The sequence below is a fragment of the Pseudophryne corroboree genome, chromosome 7, assembly GCF_028390025.1.
Source record: "Pseudophryne corroboree isolate aPseCor3 chromosome 7, aPseCor3.hap2, whole genome shotgun sequence".
Classification (NCBI taxonomy): domain Eukaryota; kingdom Metazoa; phylum Chordata; class Amphibia; order Anura; family Myobatrachidae; genus Pseudophryne; species Pseudophryne corroboree.
The window spans coordinates 181,865,538-181,886,008 of record NC_086450.1 but is presented as its reverse complement, the minus strand read 5'-3'; the positions used below and the strand labels follow the sequence as shown (position 1 = coordinate 181,886,008).

Sequence of the window (20,471 nt, the reverse complement as noted above, 5' to 3'; positions counted from 1 at the left end):
ATTGTTGTTAAACAAACATAAAATAAGAGTTGATTTAAAACTGATAAAAAGACTTTGATATAAATTACATCATTCATTGCTTTTGAATGCTGCACTCTCTTCCTCTCTAAAAAAAAAAATCATTCAAAACAACTTAAATAAGATGCACTCAAAAGCTGAAGAAACAAATGTGGCAAGTACAATTTGCCATTTTGTTTATTTCATTGTTTTTTCTGCTAGTGTTGTCACATCTGCTCCTATTTCAACTCATATATTTAAACCGTTTACATGGGGTGGTAAAATGAAACAAAATTTGCGCCTTTACTGAGAAGACTGTGGGGGTGACTCAGATCAGATCACTGCTGTGCGTTTTCGCACAGCGGGCAATCAGGTACTAACTGCGCATGCGTATGCACCACAATACGCATGTGCGTTGGTCAGCAACAAAGGGCATCGCCGGTCAGCGACAGGATGGTGCAAAAAACCGATTGCACGGGCGTTCGCAAGGTGATTGACAGGAGGAAGCCGTTTGTGGGTGTTAACTGACCGTTTATTGGGAGTGTCTGGAAAAACACAGGTGTACCGAAGCGTTTTCAGGGACGGTGTGTGACGTCAGCTCTGGCCCCAATCAGCCTGGTGTGATCGCAGTGTAGGCGTAAGTCTTGGGTTGCGCAGAGACTGCACAAAGTGGATTTTAGCAGCTCGGCATACACATAGGATCGCACACTTGCATAGCCCTGGAGGCCGCGACTATCTGAACGCAGGACAGCTAAGTTAGCAGCCCAGCGATCAGGTCTGAATCACACCCTGTGTTTTAGTAGGTATTTGCACAGGGAGTTCAGAAAGTTCAGCCGTAGGAGAGCTGTCTCTGACTGCAGATCTCTCCTGCAGCCGTGGGAGTCCAGAGAGGGACACAGTCATTGGGGAATCACAGAGCCGCCAGAGTCCCTACAGCACAAGCTTATTTCATGTAAATAAAGTGTTTAAAAGCAATTATGTTGTTATATTACTTAGCACACAGTCACTGGGGAGACGTGCTTAGCACGCAGTCACTGCGGAGGGGACTTTCTGAACTCCCTGTAGTAAACAAACTAAGGGGCAGATTCAATTACCTGCGGGTTGTGTTGCGCAGTCTTTTCTCTCGGGTAAAGTGCCCAGAGCTATTCAGTTAGAAACTCACAGAGGTGTGAGAGGGAAAAAAAATGTTAACTGCTAGCTCATGGCTGCTCATGGGTTTCTAATTGAAGTATCAGTATCATATTCCTGCATGTTGACCTTTTGACCGTCAACCTAAGTCCATGTTGACCATTTAACGGTCAACTTTTTGATCCTGCCGGCCTATTGTCTGTTGACCATCTGGTGTTATCCTATTCACATTCTCTTTCAATCCACACCCACTGAGTGCTCCAGGCACTTTACCCAGGAGAGGAGACTGTGCAACACAACCCATGGTTAACTGAATCTGCCCCTAACGGGCTGTACATACTGAGAGATGTGGAGGGAGATGTGTGCCGAGCGGTCTAGCACAGACCACTCAGCACACATCTCTCCCCCCCCGCTCAGCACAACGCACTGTGTGCTGAGCGAGGGGGGGCGGACAGGGGGGGGGGGGGGGGGCGCTCATTTCACCCAGCGGTAAAATGGGCGACCTGCTAGATTGTGCCTGCATGCTATTTACTAGTTACCAGCTCGTCTAAAATGACGGAACATAACAGTAATGTCAGTGTTAGCGCTTCTGTACGCCAGAATGGAGCAACACTTGAATTGCTCCGTCGGGCGCAATCTATAGGCCGCCGACGCGCAAAACACTTTAATTCCCCGCACAGAGGGGAGGAGCAGCGCTAGCTTTTTTTTATATAGGATTTCAATATATCTATATGGATTTAGTAATTTTACATATATTTCAGTATGGTAACTTTCATATAACCATTCTTGCTTGTACGCAGATTTAGTAACACGCAGAAGTAACATGCAGTAACGCTCAGTAACCAGATATCAGCTATCAGTAACATGTACAGATGTGTCCTCATACATTATTGCTTCAGTCACACCAATCAGCCCCTCTCAGCACACCAGATCTCGCGCCACCCTGCTAACGCCAGCCATCGCGTCTTTGTACCCGAATCTGCATCTTAGTTGCTATGTGACTAATGTAACTAGGATTCACCAGGAGGCGGTGCAGATTAATTTGATACGCTGTGTGTGACTGAGTCTCTGTGGCCGAATACAAAGTGCTACGATTCAGCGGTGACCGCTTTTTTTCACGCCCAGTTCCGTTGTGCTTTGTATACAAACTCACTGGAACACAGATATGAAAGTGTTGCATATGATATTAATCAGTACAGTCTCCTGGTGAGTCCTAGTCACATTGCATTGTGAATAAGACGCATTTTCAGGTAAAACAGCCGGTGCCGGCAGAGTTGCATGGGACCTGGTGGTGTCAGGCATGGCATATTAAGGCTGGGTGTATGAGGACACATCTGTAAGTTATACTAATACAAGCTTACATATGACACACGTAATACAGCAGTGGTATCTGCTTCTATAGCTGCTCTGTAACTAGAGTTCCAGCTCTCTATGGTAAGACATGGTGTGACTTGTAGTCAGAAAAGTCGGAAAGCCACTGCATGCACAAGCCTGCTTTTCAGCGTATATACCCTGGTTATTCCATACTATAATACACATATATTGATTTGTGCTGATGTCTATCACCAGTGGAACACGTCATGCAGTGCTACCGTCTATGGAGAGTGGGAGTATATCAATGTGCTTTTTTACCACTGAATTTAAAGCAGGAACTTTATTACAGGAAATATTTGGTGCTTATTGCCTGAAATAGTGGTTCAGGTGCTGGATTTTTTTCTTTAGAGATAAAAGCCTTAGACACTGAACAACAGAATATGAAAAAAGACCTCGATAACCTTATACAACCAACATTGCTAAGAGCCAGCACTAATACAATGACATTTCTTACCCAAGATAGTCGGCCCACCTTCCCTGTTGAGTGTGAGTCGCTCCGGGTGTGTTGTGCGATACTGGTTCAGGTACAGACGGCTGGCATATATGGCTGAACTGAAAAAAGGCAGCAAAATGCACTGATGTGACGTTCGGTATCACATTTATATCGATTCTATAGATTCATATATATATTACAGACTTTCAAATACATTTTACCTACTCACCCTGCAGACTTAATCTGGCTCCAAAACCCATCCATTTTATAGACGTACAGCTGGCCTTGTCCAGCCAGGGCAGTGAATACATCCTGCTCAAGCCGAATCACCTCAGCCCTTTGCCAGTTGGAGTTCTCCTCACTGCGAGAGGAAGCAGCATAAAGTCATCACTAAGTTGAAGAAAAGACTGTCCGGACCCACATACAACAGGGGTGCTCTAGGCAATAAGACAGCAGATCACACATGATAGGTATATATTACCTCAAGGAATAGAACACAGAGAAGCTATACCTGCAATAGCAAAACATGCCATGCTTATGTACTGGAAGCATTGCTTAACGGACAGCATTAGATCCTCATAAAAGGAACTCCGGCTTAAACCGAGAACACAGACTGTTCCGTGAATGATCGGAATGTCATTTATCGACATATTTACATGAATACAAGTGAAAACTGCCATGTCTGTTGTTAAACGGATTAGCCACAGGCTCCAATGAAACAATGCTCCAAGGGCCTTATGTCATTGTAACTGGCAGAATGCTTGGACTGAGCAAGCAAAGGATTTCTCAGAAGTTTTTTTAATCAAAATCATATAGTCCATGAATGTGCCTATATGTATTGCAGTTAGCTCAGATGCAAGCAATGTGTGGATTTCATATAATTGGCTGATACTGAAGCAAAGCTGTTACTATAAGGACAAAGGGTGAATCAACATGATATGAGAATGCATTTACAAAATACACATTTTATTGCTTCTGTATATTAAATCAGTAGATCCCACTTTGGTGGGAAACGTGACATTATTTGCCTTATATAGTAACATGTTTATGGGCGTCTCAGGCCCATACAAAAATAATGGATACCCACACTGAAGACTGGCATTGGGAAGCATGAGTGGAGTAATGGTTAGCATTACTGTCTCACAGCACTGAGGTCATGGGTTCAATTCCTACCATGGCCCTGTGTGGAGTTTGTATGTTCTCCCTGTGCTTGCGTGGGTTTCCTCCAGGGACTCCGGTTTCCTCCCTCAATCCAAAAATATACTGGTAGGTTAATTGGCTCCCAACAAAATTAACCCTAGCATGAATGTGTCTGCATGTACATGTGCTAGGGAAAATAGATTGTAAGCTCCACTAGGGCCAAATATTCTCTGTGAAGCGCTGCGGAATATGTATGCGCTGTATAAATAACTGGTAATAAATAAATATACACATAGCTCCTGTACAGAAGAATAGTCTGTCCTATAAGTAACAGTCTCACATGACCTGCAGAACGGCTGAACATCTTGCTTCTAGCCACACCGAGAAAAGAGCTACCAATGTGAAATCAGAATCATGGAAACCTCTAGGGTGATGGCAGATGGGCACTTTCATGGAGCTCAACTGCTCCCTTTCTGACACACTAAAGTGAACAGGTACGCTTGTCCTATCACACAAGAATGATTCAGCTCTGCTGCAGGAGCATTTCCCAATCTCATTGATGTGTCAGCATAGACTGAATAGGGCTCTATGAAAGACCAACACCACCATTTCTAGTATGATTTAGATATAACAAAGGGAACAGGAAAGGCAGTGAAGACGGGGTGGACGTGAATGGTGAAAAGATCAGTCCTTGTGTTTGAAAGCCATACATTAGCTAGGCCTATTTAGCCCTCCTAACAGTCACTCCGGTGCTCATGCCATGAGTCTGTGCCACACACAGCACTCACCTGATGCAGGAACAACTGGCCAGCATGCAGGGAGTACAAAGGTCATAGAGGTGGAGAAGAAAAAGAGAAATAAATGAATGCAAATAAGGAAGTGATGGATGGAATGGAGAGGATGGGAGAATAGATGTGGAGGGTCTACTAGGGAATAAGACAAGAGCAGAGGACTCACAGTTGCAGATCGTGCTGATTACGTTTGAAGACATCTGCGATGTGCTGGAATATTGACGGTGAGAAGAGGTAGATCCCGCAGTTGATGATGTCACTGACAAATGTACTGGGCTTCTCCACGTAATGCAAAACCTGTAGCAGAAGCATAAAGTACTGTGATAACTAAACGAGATAACACACATAAATGTTACACAGGCCGTCAGTGGCTCCAACATGGGAACAGGACTATAATATTAGAATGAATGAATCAAGTTGCTGGTATGAGGTTCTCTTGATCTTTAGGTGTATCGTTACCTAATGTGCAGCATGGAACAGTCTGAAATCAGTTATGTGAAATTGCAGAACACGTGCTTCGTACCTGCAGCAACACAAACTTAAATCTTGGGAACAGATCTGCCTCAGGAAAGTGGCCTACACTTCACTACCATAGCAATACACTTGCATGCTAAGAGAGACTCTATTCGCCCCATATTAGGCTGAATACACCTACCTCCTGAGTCCCAGCATTTGCCACGATACAGCCGTAATTCAGAGATTGGGTCCTGTTGGCCTGCGAGAAGAGAAGAGAATTGAGAGACAGGCTCCGAGACTGCCCTTTCAAATGCAAAATACAATTCAGTCAAATATGCATGATACCAACATTACACTGAAATATACGTCTATTGTTTGGCCCTATCTGAAGGCGTACGCTTGTTGTGTTGCAGGTGACACTTTAATAAGTATACAAGACTTGCTAAAAACTTGCTACACTTTGCTGAACATCTAGAAACAAAACGGACAAAATAATTGTGATTTCCACACACGGAATGCTTTCAATTTAGGAACAGTAATCTCCCAATGCTATGAGATGCATCATTTTACATTACTGACAAATAGCAGATGTTTGGATGGCAATTAGGAGCTTTGTAATTCACTGGAACATTTTGTTGCATGCAAGAAAATGTAACACTGAATATTAATATAAATAGCTATAAACCTACATCTGCCTTATACAGCAAACAATGAACATTCTTCATGCACAGGAAATGTACAACTACATCTGAACGACCTAATCACAGTCACTGGTGCTACACTAGGTGTAAAGCGGTTTAGATGCACCTTACCGTGGTCCCCAACATTATATAACTGTGTGTCTCTTCATGTTGTTTCTGAAAATCCAACATCTGGAGAAGGGGGAACTCACAACACACATCTGCATTCATCACAAAGAAAGCCTGTGGCCCCCCAGAGAGAATCTGGTCCCGGAAGTGGTAAATGCCTCCTCCGGTGCCCAGAGCTGAATACTCCTGTAGATACCTGCCGGAAAAATACATGTCATTAAAGAGGCTGTTGTTCTGGTGTATCAATTGTAATAAGGCATAATCAATATATCATTAGGTTGACATATGCTATGGGTCCAGTTGTAGCCACTACAAAACTTTAACATACAAGTCTTAAGGTCCCGCAATGGTGAATTCTACACTTAGTACAACAATAATCAGTTTTACTGGTAAGTAACGGAAGACCGTTAAGGCTCACACTGTAAAGGGCCCCATACATTACAACAATCTCATGTCGGAAGTGATCACCGGCGATCACCCCGGCAGCCTCCCGGGGGGGCAGGATCGGCCAAGATACATTGTATGCTGCCCATTTGCATACAATATATCTTGGCGATCCTGGGCGATACCAATCCATGCCCCCAGGTCAGATCAGATTGAATGTGCAGCACATTCAATCTGGAGGATTCGATCCGATGCTCACGGGAACGTGCATCGGATCGGTTCAGGAACACCTCTAAAATGCCAGATTTCAGCTGATATATTGGTCCGAATTGGGCTGAAATCGGGCATTATCACTCTAGTGTATGGGGCCCTTAACCTTTCGTTCAGTTGATACATTTATCCAATAGGATCTAGCTGCTACAAAGGGAATTTCAGAAGCATAGTAAATGTGTGAGGTGCATTAGAGTGAGTAGTGTAGGTGACAGTATGGTGATGTGAGGGTGCATTAGTGTATGAAAGGGAGTACCATATATGGGAGTAAGGTAGGTATGAGGGCACATTAGTGTTGCTTAGTATATGTGGGAGTAGCACAGTGTGAGGGTGTATTTGTGTGGGTAACGTACACGGAGCAGGAAAGGTATGACCGCACATTAGTGTGGGAAGTATATGTGGGGGTACGGTAGGCGTGAGGGTACATTAGTGTGGGAAGTACAGATGTGTCCTCACACATCTTGTCTTAATATGCCATGCAGTAGGAGATGCCTGGCGTGAGCTGACAGGACCCGTGCAACTCTGTTAGCGTTGGGCGTCTTTTTGTGAAATGCATCTTATTCGCATGCCTATATTCTATGTGCGTCAGCACCTATAACTGTATACGAAATGGTACGTTACAGTGTTTTCTAGAAAAACACTGTAGCGTAGCATTTCGTATGCAGATACAGACACAGTCACACACAGAATACAAGCATGCTGTATATCATTTTCATCAGCAGAAGCTGTCTGTGCATCCTACTCACATTGTTTTGCGAATAAGATGCATCTTAAGGATTACAGTTGCAAACAAAGATGCGCAGCGCTACCATGTCCACTAGAAGGGCTGTTTAACGTGCAGAGAGGCAATATGTATGAGGACAAATCTATATAGTTGGGAGTAGGGTACATGTGAGTAGACATTAGTGTGGGTAGTATATGTGGGAGAGGGGTAGGTGTAAGGTGATTTTAGGGTGTGTGAGGATACCTGGTTCCAAATCACTCAAGCACGGTTACAGATGAAAAACCAACAGTGGTTTATTGAACAGAATGGGTTTTAAACATTTCAGCACACTTCTGATATCCAATTCCACACAACAATTCCCACCGCAAACTCCTGACAGAACATTACTTCTTAGTCAAGGAGCATAGAATCTCCCTCAGCTCTCTGGGTAGCTCTACTTATAGCCCCATAAGCTTTATATTGAAGGGGTGTGTTTGATTTCTTTGTCTTAGGTTCTTACAGCATTGGAATACAATACATATTCTAATCAAGGTGTTTATATCTGTCAGTGAGCCAGCCTGTCTGGTCAGCTTACTGCTGGACAATAAGGAGTAAACACAAACCTTATATGACTCACCCTCTGAGTGTCCACTGTGATGTTAGTAAACAATAGGAAACTGGGTCTAACATAAATACATTATCTAAAGGGTAACAAATAACATAACACAATTGCATATACAGGTTGAGTATCCCATATCCAAATATTCCGAAATACGGAATATTCCGAAATACGGACTTTTTTGAGTGAGACTGAGATAGTGAAACCTTTGTGTTTTGATGGCTCAGTGTACACAAACTTTGTTTAATACTCAAAGTTATTAAAAATATTGTATTAAATGAACTTCAGACTGTGTGTATAAGGTGTATATGAAACATAAATGAATTCTGTGAATGTACACACACTTTGTTTAATGCACAAAGTTATAAAAAATATTGGCTAAAATGACCTTCAGGCTGTGTGTATAAGGTGTATATGAAACATAAATGCCTTCTGTGCTTAGATTTAGGTCCCATCACCATAATATCTCGTTATGGTATGCAATTATTCCAAAATACAGAAAAATCCGATATCCAAAATTCCTCTGGTCCCAAGCATTTTGGATAAGGGATACTCAACCTGTATTAACAACATTAAGGTTGATTCAAACACAATATTGGGTGAGCAGCAATGGACATGTTATAAAGAATGAACAAACAGATGAATTGAATGTATACAGATATGGGTATAAAAAGCACATATTTGACATGGGAAATGAGGCATAGCTATATTAGTTTTTACAGGCCTAATTTCCTCACAGGATGGATTGTGTAGGTGGGAGTAGGGTAGGTGTGAGCAGACATTAGTGTGGGTAGTATAGGTGGGAGTAGGGTAGGTATGATGTGACATTAGTGTGGGTACTGTATATGGGAGAAGGGTAGGTGCGAGGGGATATTAGTGTGGATAGTGTAGGTGAGAGTAGGGTAGGTGTGAGCAGACATTGGTGTGGGAAGTATGGGTGGGAGAAGGGTAGGTGTGAGCAGACATTAGTGTGGGTAGTATAGGTGAGAGTAGGGTAGGTGTGATGTGACATTAGTGATTAGTGTGTGTAGTATATGTGAGAGAAGGGTAGGTGTGAGGGGATATTAGTGTGGGAAGTATAGGTGGAAGTAGGGTGGGTATGATGTGACAGTGTGTGTACTGTATGTGGGAGAAAGGTAGTGTGAATAGTGTAGGTTGAGAGTAGGGTAGGTGTGAGCAGACATTAGTGTGGGCAGTATACAGTAGGTGGGAGTATGGTAGGTGTGACATCACATTAGTGTGGGTACTATATGTGGGAGAAGGATAGGTGTGACAGGGTATTAGTTATTGCTCTATTAAAGGTAAAAATGGGGTACGGAAGAGTCACCACTAAAAATTTGCCAATGTTTTATCAATGTCATCCTAATATTCTCAGCAGAATATGTCATAATCAATATCACACTGTCCTCTGTAATCAGTAATTAAGGAATGCAAATCATAGAGCACCTAGGAACCTCATAAAATGGGATATGGATAGAAACTATTAACTCCATTGGTATACAGTGAAATGCATTCAAACCCTATTTGTAAAATAAATTAAAAAAAGGAAAACAAATTGCGAGTGATGTTTCAGAAGTGCACTGTTAATGCTCCTTATTGCAATTTGCTTGTTAAGACCATAAACACTACTATAAATCAATAGGAATATCTGAAGAGCTCTCACCTGATTGCCACCTTAAACTCCTGCTGTGCAGTGAGAAGAAAGCGGCTCAGAGCCTCGTTAGGCTGATAAAAGCCAATCACCAGGATCTCCTTCAGATTGGGTAGCTATGGGGCAGAGGGCTCATTAGTATCATAGTTATTTTCAGCACATAGGATTTTAATTAACTATTACTGGCAGATTTGGCTGTTCCTGTAAACATTTATTTACCTTACTGCACGCTTCAATGTGATGCTGTAACATGGGAACTCCAGCAACCGGGAAAAGAGGCTTGGGAACCTCAAAAGATAAAGGGCGAAATCTGGTACCTAGATAAAGAGAGAAGCATTGTGTTAAACCAGTAAATTTGTTTTTCAGTAAAATAATTACTGTTGCAGAGGACTGTGTCTTATTAACAATAAGCTATTCTACCTAAGTACCTCCCCTCTAACTTTATATATTTTCATTTTCCACACATCCTATTGACCACAGGCCAACATTGCTGTGTGACTGGATGATATAGCACACCTCTGCAATTCGGCTGGACCAATTTACAATATGAAGCACTTTTACTCATGCATCAAATACATATTTCCTTATAGACTGTAAGCTTGCGAGCAGGGCCCTCTTACATATTTGTCTGTCTGTTACTACCCAGTCTTGTTTTATTCCCAAATTGTGAAGTGCAACAGAGTATGCTGGCGCTACATAAGTAAATGTTATCCTCTAGTGAGCGAGGGTAGCTGATCTATTAGAGAGCCAGCAAGCTGCCGCAGGCCAAGAAGCTACGCATAACTCATGTACAAGAACGGGTCCAATAGTTAATACATTCACCATGTCATGCACGAACCAAAAATGTATATCCACAATCCTTGTAACTGGGGACATAACCTTAAAAGTGCAGAAAGTTATTTGCATTCAGAAGTAATTATGACAACCGTAGGCTAGAACACCCCTAAAATGTGCTAAGATACAGAAGAGTGATATAGAATACAATACTGGGTAACACACTCAAATTTAAAGATACTAAAGTTGGGTACCAACAGCCCATCCACCTAGTTACAATACATCAAACAGCCAGGGTGTAACCTGTATGCCCTGTACACATAGGGCATACACGACAGATGATCTAGCTATCAACTTTTCATTACACAATAGTATAAAGCAGACTCAGGCTTTTCCTTTCCTCTGCGTATTAGATAAAAGACAGGAAGAGCTGAATAGATCTGGGTTTGCATCTAAACTAATTGAAGCTTTAAAGCTAAATTCTATCTCTATGGAATCACGCTGGCTCCCGCAAATAGGGGGTCATTCCGAGTTGTTCGCTCGCTAGCAGATTTTAGCAGCATTGCACACGCTAGGCCGCCGCCCTCTGGGAGTGTATCTTAGCTTAGCAGAATTGCGAAGAGAAATTTCTTAGCAGTTTCTGAGTAGCTCCAGACCTACTCACAGATTGCGATCAGCTCAGGCCGTTTCGTTCCTGGTTTGACGTCACAAACACGCCCTGCGTTCGGCCAGCCACTCCCCCATTTCTCCAGACACTCCCGCATTTTTCCCTGTCACGCCTGCGTTTTTCCGCACACTCCCAGAAAACGGCCAGTTTCCGCCCAGAAACACCCACTTCCTGTCAATCACACTCCGATCACTTCAACGATGAAAAATCTTCGTTCGGACGCGAGTAAATCTACTAAGTTTTGAGCTAAAATACTAACCGCATGCGTACCAGTGCGCGTACCATGCGCATGCGTATTTTTGCCTTAATCGTTACGTTGCGAAAATCGGCAACGAGCGAACAACTCGGAATGACTTCAGGGAACTGGACGAATCAAGCAAAAGAACTAAATTCTGTCCATATCCAATAATATTTTTTTGGCAATAGAAGATTTATTGAGATCACCAAAAGGTATTTACATAGGGTGGGGGACACCCACCATGCAAAGCACCATTAATAACATAATGGCATATCTATGAAAGGAGAACATAGTCGCTTAAACAAGATAAAGTCCAGTTCAGGTACCAACTTACAGGGATAAAGAGTTATTATAGAAAATATAAAAGACAAAGAAGGTAAGAAAGAGGAGTAGAACAGGGTGAGGGGAAGAATGGTAAAGAGGGGAGAATGGGACCACCCTAGAAGGATTTATAGCAAGTAATGTAACGGACAGGTTGATTATTGACCAACATTAAGGTCAGAGTAATACTGAGTCTTTTTGAACAGTAGCCAGAGTCTGCAAATGGTGCTGAACACTCCAAGTTTAGCAGCTTCGGACAACATGAGGTTGTCCATGGTCATATAGAACTCCAATCTAGAGAACTATTCTGTTATGCTGGGAGGAGCCGTAGATCTCCATGTACTGGTATGACAGCTATAGCTGCATTATTGAGATGCAGGACCAGTAATCCTGTTTAGGAGCCCAAAAGCAGGTTCTGCGCTAACCTTCTTACCCACAATATATTTAGATATAGATATTACGGAGTCTGAAAAGGGGCGGAGAGCTCTACATTCCCACCAAATATGAAGTGGGGAACCAACAGCTGAAGCACATCTGGGTCATTCCATGAAAATGGTCTTTTTATGTAGCGTTTGTTACCAGTTTTCATGACAAGCTTTGCAACAAAATTAAAGCATATAATGTACCACACAAGCAACATTTACTTTGCACAAAATATTCAAAACACATGCTCACAAAAATATTGTTCACATGAAATATATTTCAAAATGTAGCATTTGTAACATGGAATGACCCATCTCCAAAAAACAGCAGGTACTCCCGGGAACATTTTGGCAAGAACTGAAGAATATCTGTACAGACAGGGAAGGGCCTTAAACTGAGTCTATACCACCGAATAACTAACCGAGCAGGACATGGTGGTGTGAAGGATCTTGTGCTACACTTTCTGATCTAGTTCTATGCCAAGATCATTCTCCCAGTTACCCATAAAACGGGGCAGAGTGGAGAAAGAATCTTCAATGAGTGATTTGTAGGCCATAGAGAGAAAGTTCTGGAGATAAGCTGGGCTTGGCAAAGTGATTCAAAAAAAGGGTAGCGGGTCTAAGGGAAGAGCTCCGGATCAATTTGCTTATTAGGAAGTGTTTAATGGGAAGATATCGTCAGATCTCAGGTGCGGGCAGGTACCAAGTTTCTCATACATCGCTAAAAGAAGACATGCCAGAAGAAGGCACTAGCTAGCCAATGTGAGAAACCCCAGTCTGCACCCAAAAGGTGAAAAAAATCAAGTTGACAACACGGGAGGAAAGTCAGGATTGTGGATAAACCGGGTCATAGGAGAGATTGGGGAAGAAATACAGGGTCATTTCCGTAATCATTTCCAGAATCAGAGTTGAGCCCACAGTGGGATGAGCAACAGAAGGGAGCCATGCTGCCATCCCAAATCGTACAGGATGCACTTGATTTTCAATCGTTACCCACTGCCAGTCTGACTCCGGTCTGGGCCACTCCAGGAACTTACTAAGAGACACTGCTTCGTAGTAAGTGTAGAAGTGAGGCAACTGGGATCCCCACAAATGTCTATGTTGGTATAATATGTCATGTTGGAAGCGAATACGTCTCTCACCCCATAAAAAATCCCTCACCAGGTGGTGGAAGCTGAGAAACCAGCTCTTAGGCACATGTTTTGCGAGGGTCTGGAGCAAGTAAAGTAGTCTAGGTAATATGTTAATTTTAATTATAGGTGCTTTGCCCAACTACGCGAACAGGCCATGGCACCAATCACGATACTCATCACCATGCTGCGCAAGGAAGAGCAGGATAATGCGGACAGCGAATAGATGGGACAAATACCGGTTTAAGAAGATCCCCAAATATTTAACGCTCGAGAAAGAGACGGAGAACTTCAAGCTGTCTACTACTGAGCGATATACTGTAATACTGTAAGATTTACTACTATAGATTCAGAATCATTTATTTTAAAATTCTAGAGGGAGCCAAAGTTGTTGAATTTGCGTACCAGATTGGGTAGATACAGACTGATTAGTCAGGATAGCCAGTAGTTTATTTGCAAAGAAAGCCAGCTTATATTCACGGCCACCTACAGTCAGTCCGTATATGTCAGGATATAAGATCGCCCGGGCTAAGGCCTCCATACATAGTACAATATTAATTTAGGATGGGAAAGACTACAGCCAAGTAACCTGCAGGCTTATGACCAAACAGTCTACTACTCATACTCTGAAGTGAAAGCTGGCATACTGCCAAACAAGCCTTTGTCCCTGGCACCCACCCCTTGTGCTTTCCTCAGTTTGGAATCAGTCAGACAGACACTAACAGTGCCAGTTACACAGGTTGTGAGCCTCCTTTAATTCACAGACAACAGTAAATCAGAAATAATGTACAGCTGTCTGTTACGTAAAGCCAGCATGTAGCTGTGATCATCAATGATGGTAGGTAGCAGGACTCCTCTATCAGTCCGACACACATAAGGTCAGCCCTGCCTCCCTAATGCTGGGTACACATTTAATTTGTGTATCTATGCCTATTTCCCTATAGATTGTAAGCTTGCGAGCAGGGCCTTCCTACCTCTGTCTGTCTGTTTTTACCCAGTTTTGTTCTATTACTGTTGTTCTAATTGTAAAGCGCAACGGAATATGCTGCGCTATATAAGAAACTGTTAATAAATAAATAATAAATAAACATGGGGCCCCTTTCAGTGCGTGGTCGGGTTTCCGTTTTTTTGTTTTGCCAAGTACGTGGATTATACAAAGAACAGAAGGTACACTGGATTATGTGAGTATCATTTTTTTTTCACAGGTACCCCTAGGATTCTACATGGAGAAGAGGACCGAGCCTCGTGTGAACATAGGTTAGTATGTATTTTTGGAGGTGTGCATGTCACGGTGTGTGTGTCCTGTTTTTTGGGGGGTATTTTTTTAGTAGTAGTACTACAGGTACTAGCGGGCCCGGTTTTCCACCGCATGCTGGTACTTGTGGTTCTCCAAGCACCAGCTTGCGGGGGAGGCTTGCTGGGACTTGTAGTACTGCTACTAAAAACAATATTCACATTTTTTTCAAAAGGCTATCAGCCCCCCATCCGCCGCCCTTGGATGGGGGGGGGGGGACAGCCTCGGGCTTCACCCCTGGCCCTTGGCTGGCTGGAGGGGGGGACCCCTTGATTTAAGGGGTTCCAACTCCTCCAGGGTACCCCGGCCAGGGGTGACTAGTTGGGTATGTAATGCCAGGGCCGCCGGGACCAGTATAAAAGTGTCCCCGGCTGTGGCATTATGTACCTGGCTAGTGGAGCCCAGTGCTGGTTTTAAAAATACGGGGGACCTCTACGCTTTTTGTCCCCCGTATTTTTGGAACCAGGACCAGGCGCAGAGCCCGGTGCTGGTTGATTAAATATGGGGGAACCCCTGTCATTTTATTTCCTATATTTTGTCAACCAGGACTGGCTCAAAGAGCCCGAGGCTGGTTTAGCTTAGGGGGGGGGGGGACCCCACACATTTTTTTTTTTAGATTTGTAACAATGTTATTTTTTTACGAAAGGTGCACAATGAAGCCCTGCACGGATCTCACAGATCCGGCCGAGATTCATTGTGTTAATGTCGGCAGTGTTTTACTATTCACTCCCGTAAAACACTGCCAAAAAATACGAATGACATCAACATCGGAAAACACGAAAATGCAGAATACGACAGCTTAGTAAATTAGTCGTAATAAATTCAAAAAGTTGCAAATTTACACTTGCGATGTCATTCGTGTTTGAACTTTAACCTCATTCTGAAAAATACGAATTTTAGTAAATATACCCCACAGTTCCCACATTGCCAGAACTAGAGATTATGTATATAAGCAGAATAGTGAAAAATGTATTACGGTAATCAATGAAATTCTCACCTTTTTGGAGGCCCCCAATTAAGATGACGGCTTTCAACATTTTCAGAGTCTAAAGAAGTAAAACAAAAACACAGCAATAAACACTAAGGAATGACAAACATCTCACATTTGTGAGAAACATAGAATATTTCCTGTCTTGGGGAAAAAAAAAAAGTCTGTATAACATATCCAACTGCTTGCAAAGAGGGGACAGTGAAAGTACCTCTCTATTCCTAATCAGTACATCAGGTATAGAGAGGGACCACATGCTACTATAGACTGCAATATGTTATACATCTTTCTTTATTCCACTAGAAATTGGGGATATTCCACTAGTAATGGGGATATCAATTGCAAATAGAACTTTCATTATTTTAAGTACAGAACACCTAATCACCTGTCCATGCCAGCTATATATAATGAACAGTTGTTTTGCTAGTCTATCGCTGAGTTCCAGGTAGTGAACAAAAATGGAAACAATCAATATAGGGCAGTGGTTCTCATACTGTGTGCTGTAGAACCATGGGGTGCCTTGGGACACTTGCAGGGGTGCCCTGAGTTGGTAGTCCAAGACCAATTCTAATTATTTATAGTCAACGTAATAGGCAAAACCAGTGCTGGTGGCTGCGAATCATAACATAGGTGGACAAACAGAAGTAAATCTTGTTCCTCACCACACAACTGAACCTAAGAATAACATATAAACTCAATTTACTTTAATAATTCTAATGTAATCTTTTTACATTTCTCAGTAACAAACTTTTGGCATAGGGGTGCCGTGAAAGAAATTCTAATCCTCTAGGCGCCGTGATTCAGTAAAATTTGGGAACCACTGATATAGGGACTAAAATGATTTGATTTGGGAATATTTGTGTGCAGAACTGTTGTTATTCCTAAAAAATGTTATGCTGCGCAGTTCATGTGTCAATGCATTACAGATAGTGGCAAGTTTACAGCATGTTAGGACGCACTGTAAAATGGGAAACCTGTAAGATTTTCAACAAGGACAGATTTTAGTGATCACTTAGCTGGAGCATCTGCTGTATCCAGAGCAACAGTTTCCAAGGCTATAACAGCATACACAGCACGGGAACACATCATCAGCTAAAAGTAATAGTCGCAGCAAGCCAAAGCTTAGTGAACGCTACACATTGAAGATAATAGTGTCTAAAATCCATACAACTAATGCAATGAAATGTGACAGCAAAGCTGAGTATTCAACTTGAAGTACCTATTTCCATCCACGGTAAACCTGTGATTGCCAAACCTCTCATTAATGACAACAATCCTATAAAGGCCATAAAATGGTGTCTACTTTATAGTATATACTGTATATTATAGATAGATCTTCAAAACTGACAGCACTCATCTTTGTACACAGCTGGCCCTGAAGCCCAAATACATAGTAATGCACCACTACAATCGGACAAACGGTACTCAAAAGGGATGATTACGGATATAAGAAAAAGGTATATTCACGGTCTACATTTCGGGCCTAACATAGTATCTGAGGTTGAAAAAAGACAATTGTCCATCGAGTTCAACCTATTTGTGGTGTCCTATGCATGATGATTTGACTAAAATTTCTGACTGATGCTGCTGTCAGCCATTGCATTTTATCCCTATTTATAGTAACTATAATGCATGACTATGCACCATACCCCTGGATATCCTTATCCAATAGGAATTTATCTAACCCATTCTTAAAGGTGTTGACAGATTCCGCCATTACAACTCCCTCGGGCAGGGAATTCCAAACACGTATAAGCCCTAAATAAATATAATAAAATACCTGTATGTCTGGTGCTTGGACACATGCAACATGTTCCAATGAGCCACCCTTCACGTTGTTCCCTACATTAGGAAGCCTTTAATTCTGAATACCTGATTCCAACTGTTAAACAAGGAGGTTGATTGGTGATGGTTTGGGAAGCAATATCTTTGTCCTATAATTACTCTTAAAGACCAAATTACTGCCAGAAACTAGGTGGATATTTTAGACAATCAGGTACATCCCCTGGCCTAGGCACGGTTTCCCAATAATGATGCATTGTTTCAAGAGGACAATACCCCATACACACATCTAGAAGTCCTCAGTATCTTCCCTGGCCAGAACAAGCCTCAGACTTAAACATCAAAAAAACATTATGGTACATTTCTGAGAAGCATATTCCCTCTTCCATCATCTCTCAAGCAACTTGAAGATGTTATTCATAAAGAGTGTACTTATCCACTATGCTATGGAGTGCTTATGAGTCTATTCCAAGGTTACATTTATTACAGGCAAATGGTGAGACAACGCCATATTAGTAAAGAAATGTATGTCTTTCACAACAATTTCCATTTTTTGTCCACGCTCTATATATTTCCAGCTAAACATTGATTTAGAGTTAAGATTAATCCAGCAAATAGTTGTGATCTGCAGGGGGCAAATTTTCTATGTACAGAATGCTTTATATTTGGGAGTGGGACATTTGTAGCATTACTGTAAGGGTCCTAGTCATTATTAATTGTGATGGCCCCATGAAAATGATGGATCTAACACAAAACAATTTGTGGCAGCAGATGCTAAACTACCGCTGCAATTCATTACTGCTCTGGTGTCCAAACTGCATTGGTATCTTCTGCATCATAACGTAGTTTGACCAGGTGCAAATTTTGTAAACTCTATACTGTAATGAAGCCCAATGAATGGCCATTTAAAAAAAAATCTGCATAATGGAACTCACCCCTGAGTGAAAGCAGATCGTGTGATTTATATACTTATACATATGTGATAAAGTGATATTTTATTCAATCTCCAACCACATGCCTAAAAATCCATGACATATACAGAATACATTAAGCTATGTACAAAATTATTACAAAGAAAACTGCATGCAACCTATTACATGTTCTACCACCTATTATACAGAACCATAATATGGCAGCAAACAGAACATACATGTCGTCAGTGCTGGGACTTCTAGTTCAACAACCGCTGAAGAGACAGAATGCCTCAGCTTGCTACAAACAGTATAATATGCCACAGACACAACCGGCTACACTGTTACTATGGCCTCACAGAAACATACTTACATATAATTCATGCTTGCCTACCTGACCCTCTCGATGAGGGAGAAAATGCTCTGTTCCTGGACTTTCCTGGTAATGTATGATTGCCATCACCTGTGGTGAAACACCTTTCTTATCAATTAACTATCTCACCACAGGTGATGGCAATCAAACATTACCAGGAAAGTCCAGGAACAGAGCATTTTCTCCCTCATGGAGAGGGTCAGGTGGGCAAGTATGATATAATTACATTACTACTATAGCTATATCTGGACCATTTACCTTCTTCTCCCTTTACACTTCCGTGTCAGTGGCTGTTTCACGTCAGCCATGTGGAGGTTGCCGGGAATTGTAGTTCCTAGGCTGAGCGCTTCTTGATTGGAGAGTTGTGACAGATGACGTGTCATGTGTAGGTTGCCTCTTTTTTTCATGGTCACCGTGAACCGGATAGTTTGGTGACGTCCTATCAGCTGAGTAAACAAGAGGTCACGTGACACTCATAAGCCTACGTAACTACTACAGCTGCTTCTGAGCCTGTTGTCGCCTGTCCCGTGGGGATTCGTTGAAAACCGGACCGGACCAGATTCCGGAACCCCGGACGAGAACCGCTCCCTGCAGCGGCCCCTGCCGCTGAGGAGCTTTGTATGCGCGTGTCCGTCCGGGGGGGAGGTGTCTTTCACAGGCTGTCAGCGGGGACCGGGGAGCGAAAGCTTAGACCCGGCTCCCCTCACGAAGTTGCGGCTGCTGCTCCCGGGAGACTTGTCAGCCCTGCACACACAGCGGACCGGCGGACGGGTCCGTGCGCTGCTGTGTGCGGGGTGACATTACAGTCTCCTGCCCCGCTGCTGCTGCTGCTGCCCCGGACAGAGGGAAAGAGGGAGGGGGGAGCAGCACAGGGAGATGCTGGTGCTGTGCAATATACAGATCATGTATATAGCCACTTGCTGCATATGGGGATGGGGGAGGGGGACATGTACTGTCTGAAATACAGTATGATATATGTTAAATTATGAATTACCCCATTGAAGGAGGGGGGAGGAGGGGGCACGCAGGTACATGTCGTCGTCCCCACCCCTATTTCGTTTAGAACTTTTTTTTTAACATTCATTATAGCACGGGGATCACCAGGATGTGGTTCCTGCTGTGCCGCCTCGGGCCGCTATGACTGATCACTGGGCCTTAGTGATGGGTGCAGTCGCTGCGTTCACATGCAGCATACACGTCCATAGGGTCTGCGCATGCACAACAGACATAATGCGCGTGCGCAACCCTTCACCCAGAAGGATGTGATTGACGAGCGGCGACGCGGCATTGGGGTATAGGACATCGGGAAACGCAGGCGTGTCATGGACGTTTTTGGGGCAGATCTATGATGTCGCCTGCATTTCCTGCTTATGGAAAAATGGTGGAGATGCCCCTGTCTACGCAGCCAGGCTGCACAAGCAGGGTTCGGTCTCTAATCGATGCGTTCACAATTAAATTGCGAACACATCGCAGTTTGGCGCCACTCATGCTGGGCGGCCTTGCCCAATCCTGGGCGGCCCCCAGCATGTAAGTCTATGGCCGCAGATTTTGCTACATGTGAAAAAATTCTGCGACCAACTCTGAATAGCCCCCGCCGCCTACAGCAATTAGGGGCGTAATAAGGGTGGGGCGAGCGGGGTATGTGCCGGGGGAGTCAGTTGGCGGGCTTGCACATACTAGCCAGTGGTGTATTGCCGTTGTCCCGGCAGAAATAAGCACTGATATAGCATCGCCAGTTCCTGGCTCCCGGCAGCATCGTGCATCTGCTATAATGAAGATGCAATACTGCCTGACAAAAGAGGCGGGAGAAGGCAGA

At 43.2% G+C, this 20,471-nt stretch overlaps 1 protein-coding gene across 5 annotated transcripts in view; it reads right to left on the bottom strand.

Moving 5' to 3' along the window:
* The window catches only part of GMPPA (GDP-mannose pyrophosphorylase A), a 54,604-nt gene extending 35,111 nt beyond the window's left edge, over positions 1–19,493 (bottom strand). The window contains exons 1-9 of one of the 5 annotated variants that reach the window (XM_063933857.1): positions 18,914–19,493; positions 15,599–15,647; positions 9,975–10,072; positions 9,768–9,871; positions 6,132–6,324; positions 5,519–5,578; positions 5,030–5,160; positions 3,162–3,293; positions 2,954–3,051 (exon numbers count right to left, since the gene is read on the bottom strand). In XM_063933857.1, the coding sequence (XP_063789927.1) occupies positions 2,954–3,051; positions 3,162–3,293; positions 5,030–5,160; positions 5,519–5,578; positions 6,132–6,324; positions 9,768–9,871; positions 9,975–10,072; positions 15,599–15,638 (856 nt within the window). In that variant the 5' untranslated portion in view covers positions 15,639–15,647; positions 18,914–19,493. Of the gene's footprint in view, positions 1–2,953; positions 3,052–3,161; positions 3,294–5,029; positions 5,161–5,518; positions 5,579–6,131; positions 6,325–9,767; positions 9,872–9,974; positions 10,073–15,598; positions 15,648–17,369; positions 17,471–18,521; positions 18,622–18,655; positions 18,722–18,913 lie in introns of those variants that run through there. The other 4 variants (XM_063933856.1, XM_063933858.1, XM_063933859.1 and 1 more) reach the window with 4 other exon arrangements.
* Positions 19,494–20,471: the final 978 nt, after the last annotated feature.